The 12,053-nt window shown below is 38.2% G+C and overlaps 1 protein-coding gene across 2 annotated transcripts in view; it reads right to left on the bottom strand.

Annotated features, from left to right (window-relative positions):
- The window catches only part of MYEF2 (myelin expression factor 2), a 20,299-nt gene extending 8,246 nt beyond the window's left edge, over positions 1 to 12,053 (bottom strand). For both annotated transcript variants that reach the window (XM_074155841.1, XM_074155842.1), the window contains exons 1-13: positions 11,781 to 12,053; positions 7,042 to 7,271; positions 5,771 to 5,823; positions 4,495 to 4,502; positions 4,301 to 4,394; positions 3,226 to 3,417; positions 2,400 to 2,553; positions 1,931 to 1,980; positions 1,781 to 1,844; positions 1,509 to 1,610; positions 1,259 to 1,309; positions 1,116 to 1,184; positions 680 to 778 (exon numbers count right to left, since the gene is read on the bottom strand). In XM_074155841.1, the coding sequence (XP_074011942.1) occupies positions 680 to 778; positions 1,116 to 1,184; positions 1,259 to 1,309; positions 1,509 to 1,610; positions 1,781 to 1,844; positions 1,931 to 1,980; positions 2,400 to 2,553; positions 3,226 to 3,417; positions 4,301 to 4,394; positions 4,495 to 4,502; positions 5,771 to 5,823; positions 7,042 to 7,271; positions 11,781 to 11,983 (1,369 nt within the window). In that variant the 5' untranslated portion in view covers positions 11,984 to 12,053. The remainder of the gene's footprint in view (positions 1 to 679; positions 779 to 1,115; positions 1,185 to 1,258; positions 1,310 to 1,508; positions 1,611 to 1,780; positions 1,845 to 1,930; positions 1,981 to 2,399; positions 2,554 to 3,225; positions 3,418 to 4,300; positions 4,395 to 4,494; positions 4,503 to 5,770; positions 5,824 to 7,041; positions 7,272 to 11,780) is intronic.

Genomic DNA, 12,053 nt, shown 5'->3' with positions numbered 1-12,053 from the left:
TACTGTTAAGCACTTGCAGGCCTCCAAAGATAGAAAAGTATCTCATTTGAGGGAACTCAAAAGTAACAAAATGAACTCCATCAACAAGACATCATCTACAAACAAAATAAAGCCGGCTCACAAGAGGTTGGTTACAGAAGAGGCCAATAAATACCATTCTGAGCTGCCTGAACTCAGAAGGCAACAGGGCACCAAAATTCACTGCTCCTATCCAATGCTACCTGATTTGCAATAAAAACAATTTTCCAGCACGCGTTTGCAAAAGCAGGATCCTGGCACTTACAAAGGTGGTACATGGGCAGCTCATTCAGGATTATGAGAAGCATATACTTTAATATCCAAAAGACTTAATACCTCGCAAAGTTAACAGTATGAAGATAAATGCTTTCCCCAAATTGCTATTTTTTTTATATTTTACAGATGGAAAAAAAAAAAAAACCACACCTACACTTTAACCTCCATCCTAAGCAACAGCTATAATATACACTCAGATTACTTCCTTACAGTAATGACTGAGGGACTGGGGACAGAGCAAGATGACCACACAAAAACAGGTCTCTTCTTGATTTTTCTCTTAGTAAAACTCTTCCAGTACTATGTTGCAATTTGTCACAGTTTTACTGTGACAATTTTTTGTCAATTCACAACTAAATTCACAGAAATTTAACAGTTACCATACCCATCCTTCCAAAAGAATCTCCAAAACCACGGTTCAATGCCATTTCACTACGACCAAAATCTCTGTCCATGTTCCCTCCCATTCCACCACGGAACATTTCTGTAGAGAACAAAGCAAAAAAAAAAAAAAAAAAAAACCAAAACAAAAAACAAAAAAAAAAAAAAACACAAAAAACCCAGAAATATTCCATTATATACATCTAAGCTGACGTTCATGCAAAACTTGTTTCACAGCTGCTTGTTTAAACAGAAGTGGGTTTAATGCACAAGTCAGAGGCACCTATTAAATATTTAACTCCCACACCAGTTCCTATGCTTCTACTCATGCCACTGACTATTTCCTTTGAACTCATCTACATTACCCATCCCTAAAGGAAGAACTTTTAATAAATAAATATTAGCAAACTAATAAGTGTATGTGAACAGTGTTCACCTACCTCCCATGCGGTTGACTCCAAATCCTCCCATATTGGGCATTCCTTCCATTCCACGAAATCCAGCAAGTCCTGTAAAATAAGGAAGAGTGTTTTCTATACAATATTAAAAAAATACTCAATGCAAAGAACTTCACTTCACATACCGCCTCCCATTCTATTCATGCCGCCAAATCCTGGACCGTCTATGCCCATACCTTTAAACCAAAAAGACAAACAGCATTCAGAAGACAGGTAAGATCCTAATGGATTTAAAAAACGCAGAGAAAGTTAACATCTCAAAAGCACACCACGCAAGCCTTGGTTTGTCAAGAGTATGTCATTCTTCCAAACACAGAAACTATAATTTTCAACATAAAGCTCTGTAAAACTCAAAAACAGAGAACATAGATTTACCTCCTGGACCCATGCTCCCCATTCCACCACTCATGCTCAATTGTGTTGCACTGATGGGCTGTCCACCTGGTCCAAGTCCCATACCAATGCCACCAAGACCACCTTGTAAACAAAGATAAGTATCAACAGAAGATAGACTTTCTATTGTATCATAAAGTGATCGCAGTAAGCAAAAGCACTACTGAGCTATTTCAAGACTCTATATCAAACATATCCAAGACTCTATATCAACATACATTAAGTGCAAGGAGCAGAAAACAGTATGCACTCACGAGGTAATTGTGAAGTTTTGCTGTCTGCACCACGGAAATCTTCATGGGGAACTGATTTGTCATCCTGATAAAAAATAAGGATGTTATGATATGATCCTTTCAATGTTTTGGAAGAGACACGGAAGGAAAAAAGAAATGTAACCAGCTTACCATTTTTACATGCATGGGTCTATCGAACAGGAATTGTCCATTGAACATAGCTGGAGAAATGCAAGTCAAGGAATCTATCTACAGAAGACAATTCAACTATTTCAGAGGAACCACTGTAAAAATTTGTTTTATTTCTGCACCATTTTTAGGAGTCTTATCTTTCCTTACCTAATCTTTAGAATGCCAAATCAAAGGCCAGAAGAGACTATACAAGCTGTTAGGTATATAAAAGTTAGTTTCACGTGTCACATTCCTACATATTTTAAGCTTGTTCAACATTATCAGGAACAGATTTTTAGACTCCAGCAGTAAACTCAGTCACTATTAAAAACGTAGTTCTCACAGCATGACACTCCAGTCCCTATATACTAGCTACAAGGCAAATAAGCACCATTCGCAAAACTACGCTATCAGAAGCCATTAAAGACTAATACATATTTGATCAATTATTTTTCAAAAACAAGGATACATATTGCTTGAACAGCTTCAATCGCTTGCTCAAAGGTAACTGTTCCCATTCCTCTACTCTTGCCATCTTTATCTTCTTTGATGTCTGCACGCTTTACAGTTCCAGCGATGCTGAATACCTCCTTCAGTTTCTTCCAGCCAACTTTAAAGTCAAGCTTACATAGAGAAATACATTAGTGATTTCAGTGCACATTTCTGTTCTGCCATTACATTTGGAAGAGATTTTCTGCATTGTTGTAACTCTTCAGCTTCCCAAAATGCTTGATATACATAGAGCCAGGATTTTGTAATACACACATGCTGCAACCAAGTCCAAAAATGTCAACTAAAAGCAACAATTTATACTACGTATATGTATTTCACTTTAATTAACATACTAACACCAAGAAATGGATGGGTTCTTGTCAAGAGCAGCTGTACTCCCACAAAAACCCTTGCAAACGTATCAGACTTTTGTACAACTAAAGAACTTAAGAAGTAAACACCTCCAACAAATATAACAGTTTAAGTTAGTCTAAAGTAATTAGCAAGAGAAACTGAAGTGTATATTTAATTAAAAAGAAAAGCAATTATAAATAGTCCAAAAAGATGTATAAAATATTTTTTAAAAATCAACAGATGATTGTGCAATAATTAAAAGTGCATGTCAGCCTCATCTATCTTTCATGTCCAAAGTCAAAACACATAACCAGCATTTTTAGTTGACTATACTAGTTGTGAACTAACATTTAAAATTTCCTCTTTATATTAAAATTGAATTATGCAGGAATGTAAGATGTTTTATGTAGATCAAATATTACGGTTGTAAAACAGAGTTTTAAACTTACATTAGCAACAAAAATAGTGGACCCAAGCCTGCCTGCCTGCAAGTTACTGATAACCTCAGGAGGAATGTTTGGATTATTGAGAATAGAAGGTGGTAAATTCATGATTCCAGGTGCCACATCAGGTCCATGTCCTCCTGGAAACTGTCCTCCTCCACGCTGTAATGCCCTACGAGCATGTTCACCTTCAGGATCCTGAAACATGGGCAAAAAGAAAGCCAACTTAATCACCAATAACAGGACTGGCAACAAACAAAAAGGTACTATTTGAAATTCTACATAAACCCATTAATTTTATCAACTAATATCCTTGTCCATGTCAGAGGGATCAAGAACTGAATTAGCATGGAGACCCAATTCCCTCACCTCTAGAGGTGGGTCCTTTCAGATGAGGGTTGAGGCATATGGGCAAAGCACTTGTTGAGGAAGCGTGCACTGCCACTTCACATGCTGTACCTAGCCTATGGACAAGTAGAAGAGATTTCAATCTAAAGGACCATCAGTCTAACACGTTCTTCCACCAACTGAATTAATTTAATTAGTTTTTTTTATTTATTGTTTATTAATACCACTATTAAAGTTGTAACAGGACAAAAAGAACTGCATCAGACACCATCATATACTACAACACTACAATAGAAATGTTGACACTATTTCACTTTTCAGTCAGTGCAAGTTTTCTACTTCCACCTCCATTTTTGGACATATGTAGGAGTCTGATACTTAGCTCGTTCTGGACCATATTCTGAAGGAGGGAAGCAATGTAAACATAGAATCATGTAGGTTGGAAAAGATCTGATGACACTAAGGTAAGAATATGAAGTTAAAGTTGTTTTAAAGAAAAGCAGTATCAGATTATTTTGACTTTAGGACACACTTTTCGTCAGTTCATTTGGCATAGTATCAAGACCTTCCGCAAGCCAACAGGCACTTTAGCCCATTAAGAAAATGTCATGAAAAATTAAATGGGAAATTACACAGCTAAGATGCACAAAACACAGCATTGTCATCTTTATGTAATTAGAGTAGTTATAGTATCTTCACTATTTCAAATTAAAAACAGCAGCAATAACCATACCTCTTTAATATTCAGGGGTCTTCCACTAAGATCATATTTGTTCATAGTTTCTAATGCTTTCTTAACAAATTCTTCGTCTTTGAATTCAACCACGCTTAGGGGGAACAAAACAAATAAAGTTTAAAATGTTAAAATTAACAGAATGTTTGGATAGTAGTATGTTTCTACACACATAGAAAAAAAAACAAACTTACCCACAACCCTACATCCATGATGAATTGTCATCATATGCAAAGAGAGAAAAAAAAAAAGTCAATCAGCACATATGATAGAGCAGTTAAGATTCCAGTTAAAGATCCCAGCTCACTGTTAAATAACTACTCAAGTTATCTTCAGCTTCAAAATCCATAATACATGCTCTTTACTGGTAGCCAAGCTGAATTACTCCTACTTTCTCAACATACATACCTTTCAAATGCAAGAGAATACATTATCTTTTATGCTCTTTGAGCCAAACCAGAATTGGAAAAATGCCACACAGATCCATGTAAGGACAACTGGGGAGAAGAGGTGGGAGGGAAAGGGTGGAAAGAAAAAAAACCCCAAAACATAACCAAAAACCAATCAAGACACTCATTGTGTCATTAAAAGCTGTCCACTGACTACAAAATTCAAATCTACCTCCATCAAGTATACCAGTACAATGAACAAGGAGTCTGCATACCTCTTCAGTACTACTAGCATAATTGAGAAATTACTTTGTAAGAAAATAACCTTATTGACTGCACCAGAAACCATCTAAAAAAGCAAAGAGTTGAGGATTGCTTTAAGTAAAGCAAAGCTTACAGGATGTTTTAGTTTTAACAAGCATTAAAGAAAGTCATTTACAACAATTGATACAACCTCAGTTAAGACTCAAACCTGCATTTCTCATGTTCTCACTGCAGGTTCAGAGCTACTATTGGCCAAACTTTTGACTATTTTTAAGACGACAAAGGAGCTTTAACAATCTTCATTCTTAGTGCCTCATTGCTGGCACTCTGTTGGCTACCAACCACCTCCATCCATTTAGTTTTAAGAAAGCAAATACATTAATCCAGCATTTAGAGTACCAACCCTGCAAAGCTGTCAAATCAGGCACTTCAAACAGTACATTCTTAGCTAACATTTTGTACTCATTGGCCCCAAGAAGAGAATACTACACTAACAAAATTTAAATAAAATCAGTGGTTTATTGAATGTCCTTTATATGAAAGAGATTTGTACCAAAACAAAGATGTTGGCTAAAAAGAAGAATTAAGTAAATGCCATCCGTTAACATTTACAGAAGTATTTTGTCCTTTACAGCCAGCTAGTCTGAGTTGCATGAAAGTGTCAGACTACTTCTAATACAAAATCCTCAAGGCTACCTTAATGAAAGTCAGTGTAAAAATGAAACTTACTTTCCAATAACTGGTACAGGTATTATACAAAAATAAAACTGCTGAGGAACTTTTAAACCTCTAGCAGATTGTTGCCCACGGCACTTACCCTTGATTTTCCTTCAGCATCCTTAAACAGCTCCACGTATGTAACCTCACCAACTACATAAGACATACAAAGGGAAAATACCAAGAGACAATGCATTTAAACACCAGCATCTTTCTTTACTGTGCCCCTGTGCACAACTCTACAGAGAAGCACCTATTATTCACCAACAATCAAAACCAGACCAACGTACCTCCTGTCAATGGCTATATAATTTAGCTAGTTTTCAGAAATATGCAGCAGCCACATTCTCAAAAGCTAAAAACAAACAACTATATTTAACCTAATTCATACTACAGATCATATTTTGGCCAGTATGATATAGTTGGTGAACAAATTCAGATATACACAGTCCCTTAACCTAACAAATGAAACATCAGAGTTCACTGGAAAGTGTTACATTTATCATCCTACTCACAACACCTGTTTTAAGGTGACTTTCTACCTGAATGTCTTCAATCATAAGTTTGCCTTCAATAATAACCAAATTTACACATCGAATATTTCACAGCAAGCCTCTCACTTTCTAAAGTAGGAAGTTTCAGTAAATAAACCAATCAAATAGTCACGTCACCTTACAACAGATAAACCAGCGGTTACAGAAGGGGAATTTTGCCATTTTTCACAGCCCAAAAGCCAAGGGTGCTTTGCATTACTTTTGAATAATCAATTTTTTCAAGGAAAACACAGAACTAACTTTTTACAGAATTCAAATATTAGCATTATTTTACCCCAAACTTAAAATAAAACGCTTGGGGTAGTAAGATTACTCTATCAGAACTGCAACAAAGGTAACAAGCTTTTAATACAAACCTCCAGACAAACAGTCATGGCAGTAGTGACAATGCAGACAAAGTTAATTCCACAGCCAGATTCCACCAAAGAAATACAAAACAACTTTTGAAAAGACGTCCTTTATTATTCACGTTAACACACTAGATGTGTTGCTTAAATACAATAACCCTTAAAAAAATAAAATCTACAAAGACTACAACTAGACGAAACACAATCTCTTTAAGAAGTCATGAGGTCATGCATGTACTCTCTACTGTCACACTAGAATGGCAGAAGATTGTAAGCTCTTCATTTACCCATCCTATCCTGCAATGCAATTGTCTCAGACGAAAGAGGGGGAAGGGAGATAGATGTACCAAGTAAAGGCCAAAAAAAAAAAAAAAAGTAGTGAAATCAAATCTGTGTGGCTCAAAGGACATACACATTGCATTTCATTTCCACCCCTTTCTATGTGAAGTGTATTATAAGGAATAAGTTACCTTTTTCTCTCATAAGATCTTTAATAGCTTGCCATTTCATGTCATATGGGATGTTGCTAATAAAAACTCTATTACGATTAATAGTCTTCTTTTCTCCAGTGCCTGCATTCTTGTCCTTTGAATAGGGGTGGAATCTATTCTTGTTTCCAAGAGAAGGGATTGCCTTTGGTTTTGCAACATACTTCTCTTTCACAGGTGCTTTCTCTTCTTTTGCTGTCTCATCATTATCTCTACATTAAAACAAAAAACAAACACCCAAACAAAAAAATATTAGTCTTGTGTTGGATCATTAGACTATTATATACCTCCTATGTATATAGCTGTATACCTCCTATGCTATTAGAACTGCCAGGATGTTAAATGCCGCTTTTCAAATTAGGAAAAATAATTTCATGTTACCAGTTTAATTCCAAAATACGTTGGTTTATCTAGAACAAAAACTAATGTTATAATAGATTTATTCACTACTGTAGCAAAGAAAGCACATCTTGCTACTTCAGTTACATTCGATTTCCATTATGTCTGTCAAGATTCAGCAAGATGGTACTATGAAACTGCTACAAATATCAAAATACGACGACTCAGCTGAAAAATAAGCTACAGCATCCATGCTGTGGTACTTCAACAATTTTCAGAGTCTTGGCTAAGTTACACGATATTCAGCATAGAAGAGAGTGCTGAAATGGTGTAATTTATGGAACAGCTTGATATACTTCATTCAATGTAATAATAATATAAAGAAAGCAACTCTAACAGGTTGTAAATCAAATTACATTTTATTTACCACAAATAATTTTTATTCATAATTTGTGCTAGACTGCTTTTAGACAGAAATTTAAATTCCATTAAGAACAAAAAATGCTCTTTCATTGCTTAACACTACTAGAATTTGAAAACTTGGCAAATGCCTAGGAAATAGGGGTACCAAGACATCCTCTGCATCTAAGACTAGTTAAGTAACCCGGTATTATCCACTAGAAACAACAACAAAATTGACTTCTGGCCCTTAGTCTTTCAAAAATTTAGCAACAGCAGCTGCTCTCTTATTAAAATGTTTTCATTTTTAGATGAAAATGCAGGAAAAATTGCTTCCTCTCTTTTAAAGCAGCCAAATCTCAACTTTGATAAAACTATACACTTTGAACAGAATTAGGTGAAATATCCAAAAATCTTTAGCACTCTTGACAGCATTACTATCAGGAGGTGATTTAGCAGGCTAACAGAGGATCAAGGTGCCTAAACCATTACTTTAAAAAAGGTGAACTGGTGAACTGAAAGAATCCAGTGATAAAGCCACACAAATGTGACTCACTAAACAGATGCTACTTAGAGATATACATCAATGTCTAGCTCAAATCTCACTGCAGTTAATGAGAAACTTTAAAAGTACTTTTACACAAATGTTTATTTTAAAAAGCCAGCATTAGCCACTTTTTAGTTAAAACAATTACACAGAAATGTCCTTCAGGACTGTCAAAAGTGACTGACTGTGAACCACCCTTCTTAAATTACATCACTACCTTTATTTTTGTTTCCCACATTTCAGAAGGCTCAGTTTTTATATCATTTTGACACTTTAGAAAGTTTCTGGTGTAAAATTAGCCAAAACAAGCATTTCAGTTTTACAACCACAACATGTGGTAAGATCACTGATTTTGATGAATTGAAATGAGTATTTTCAGCTCTCTGCATAGTTATTAGCAAAACAGTGAGTAAGTGGCAGTCTTGCACTCAAGAGCACATGCCAGTAGCCTTTCATGAAGCTAAACCAAGCTTGGGCACTTTTCAGGGAGGAATACATTCAATACATCCATATTTCTCCCATGACTTTTTCCCCAAATTTTGAAGTACTCATATGATATGAGCTTCACAGTCCTTGTGTTTACAAATGGATTAAATGAAGATTAACAACTGACAAATGTGTAGATACTCTTGTGGACTAAGTATTTGTCAAATTTAAAACATTCAAAGTCAACACCATGTTATCTGGTTCAAGCATCCTCCAGCTTCCTTCTGCATAATCCCTCCTCCACACCATCCTGTCTGTTGTGGGAATATAATTCTTGTATGGCTGTGTAATGAAGTGAAATGGGGGAAACAAAGCAGGGAACTGGAGGGAGCTGCAGGGCGAGGGGAGGGAAAGAGTAGAGAATCCAGTCAGGTTTTCCAGTCAGATCAATTCCTTCCAATCCAGTCCCATTTGTGAATGCAAAACTCCTGCCCAATGAGATCACCAGTAAAATCTGAGTTCTTCCTTAAATTTCAGGATTACAGCAATGGATTCTCCTTAGCCTTTTAAGCTCTTTCCTGCTTAAAGGATTATGAAACAGCCCCTGGGTGCTCAGGAATAGCCAAGTCTCCAAATATGGAAGCCACAGGCTCTACAGGACCTGGCTGTCCAAACGAGCGAAGAGCACAGAGGATATGAGTCTGGCATAAATTCTTAAATCTGGGAAACAAGACAACACTTCACTTAGTCTGGGGATCACAGCCAGTCTCCTGAAAATAGAGGATTAATTAAAAAGCAATCCTTCTTGCAAGACTCATCTGCCAAAACCAACTGGCCAGTGAACAATCTGGAGGCAGAGATCCTTCTACAGATATAACTCTTACTTCTGCTCCTTGAATATTAAAAATAATTGCTATCAAATAATACATTCAAAGCAATGACATGTTAGTCACTTACAGACCAAGAAAAAACAGTCTAAGAAACTATGAATTGACACTTTCTTGGGGGGAAAAAACAATAGTAATTTCTACTCTTTACCTTTGTATGAACTAATAATTTTATGCATTTAATTACTGTTTGCCTGTGAAATCACCAGCATTTGATCGTCAATTTCTAGGGTTGAAAAGGAGATGTCAACATTAATTTTTAAAAAAAAGCACGTCCTCATTGATTAAAAAGAGCGATTTTTACCTTTTGAAAAATAATGCCTTTGAACTTCCATAAAGTTTTGGAAACAAAAGACAAGTTTTCCATATACAAATACAAAACTAGAAGCCTAAAAAATAATAAGCACAAGATAAATCAATACAAAAGCCTTAAAAGCTGCTTGGTGTTTTTTTTCTAACAAACTTTTACTTCTCTGATCACAAGGGTCCATACAAATAATAAGACCAGCAGAGAAAGAAATTCAAGAAGTCCACAACATGTGATTCCAAAGCACATAGATCAGCTAAGTTTTGTTGCAACAAACAGTTCCATTCCTTAAAACAACAAACTTAAGGAAGTGCGCAAGTTGAGACCAGGATTCTTCTCCAATTTAACCTGAGTGCTAACCAAACCTGGTTACTGAAATACTTTTTTTTAGTACATTTCACCTGCACACTGACAGTTTAATCCTTGTACAAGTGTTTTGGGGAAGACTGGAAACTGTATGTGAAACAGTAAGATCTGAAACTCTGTTACCAAGAACTTTGCATTATTTTCAAACATAAAGTTGTGATTTCTACCGTACAGAATGACTGAGATTTTTCATTTGCTTGTGATTAGTCTTGGAGGGAAAAGAAGAAAATTGCTGACAGAAGGAGGGATACAGAGAAATTAAGTCATTATTTTAACAGCAGCAACTCCGAAAGGCAATAAAATGTTATATGCCTCAAGGGTGCAAAAGGGTCACAATCTTCCTATGAAAGTTTAATCATAATTTGCGTATTTTGGAAGCTGAGGGCCACGCTCAGAAAAAAAAAAAAAAATCATTGTTTTATGGTAATGTTAACTTTATAACTTGTAAACGATTTGAATTTCACAGGAAGTCAAGCAAAGGCATGAAGTATGCCTTTATTCCTCCAGCTTTATACTGAACTTGATCCCATGTGCATTTTTTAAACACAATAGTATCAGACTGGGCTGCTTAGAACACGTCAAAACTTCACAGATCTCAACAGCTTTGATGTACTGCAACAGTAGGCCTACTATAAATGTATTTTCCCTCCAAGACGTGAACGAGATTAGAAGGGATATTGAAATTCCAATGATACGAGGCCAAAATCTAGCTCACGTAAAGAATGACAAGCCTTGAAGCCTGACATCAAGAACAACCAAACCCATGAAAGGTTATTCATGGTATTGTTCTAGAGAAATGGTACTTCTGGCTCCCTTACACTGTGTTCCTTTTAGACCTACTAGATAAGGCACAGCTTACATATTCCATATAGGATACTGTTACTATTTACAAGAAAAGCTTGTGCGTGCACATGGGGTTTTTTGTTTGTTTTTAAAAAGTAAATCACTGTAGGGCTGCCTTACCATTCGCAGGTAAACAAAGACCAGTTCAAAGGCTTCACGAAACACATCAGTACGATAACAAGCGGAAACGTAAACAAACCCAGAAAGGATGCAGAACACTCCTAGAGCGGGACCCCGTGAGGAGCGGCCTGACCCGCGCCCGTTAGGGCAGCCCGCCGGTTCGCAGCGGGGCGGCGGTGCCGGTGGCCTTTCACACCGCCCCCACCTGCGGCTGCCCTCAGCGACCGCCGCCCCACCAACAAACTTCACCTTCCCCCGCTCCCAGCCCACGGCCTCCTCCGTGCACCCCGCAGGAGCTCACCGTGCCGGCAAACGCCTCCCTCGCTACGCGGCCACCCCTCACCGCGCCCGGGGGGGCGGAGGCGGACGGCCGCCCTCCCCCACGCCGAGGCCTAGGCGGGCCCGCCGCACCCCCGCGCTTCCCCGGCCGCGCAGCCCCTCTCCTCTGCCCTCCCGGCCCCAGCCCCGGCCCCCGCCCCGCACACACATTTTGACGCCATTAGCGCTGCCCCCGCCGCTCTCGGTTGCTGCCGCTCTCGCTGCCGCCTCCTCATCCTGCGGCGGCTGTTGCTGCGGCGGCGGCTGCTGTTGTTGTTGCTGTTGTGGCGGCGGCTGGCTGGCGGCGGCGGGGTCCTCGGCTCCGCGCTGCGGCGCCGCGGCCGCAGCCTCCGGCTTGTCGTTCTCCGCCATTTCGTGCCGGGCCGCGGCCCCGCTACCGCTGGGTTTGAAAAGGGCCCGGAGCGCCTCGGCCGCGCCGCGC

Source organism: Numenius arquata, chromosome 11 (assembly GCF_964106895.1).
Source record: "Numenius arquata chromosome 11, bNumArq3.hap1.1, whole genome shotgun sequence".
In the NCBI taxonomy this organism is placed as follows: Eukaryota; Metazoa; Chordata; class Aves; order Charadriiformes; family Scolopacidae; genus Numenius; species Numenius arquata.
This window is presented reverse-complemented; position numbering and strand designations above follow the sequence as displayed.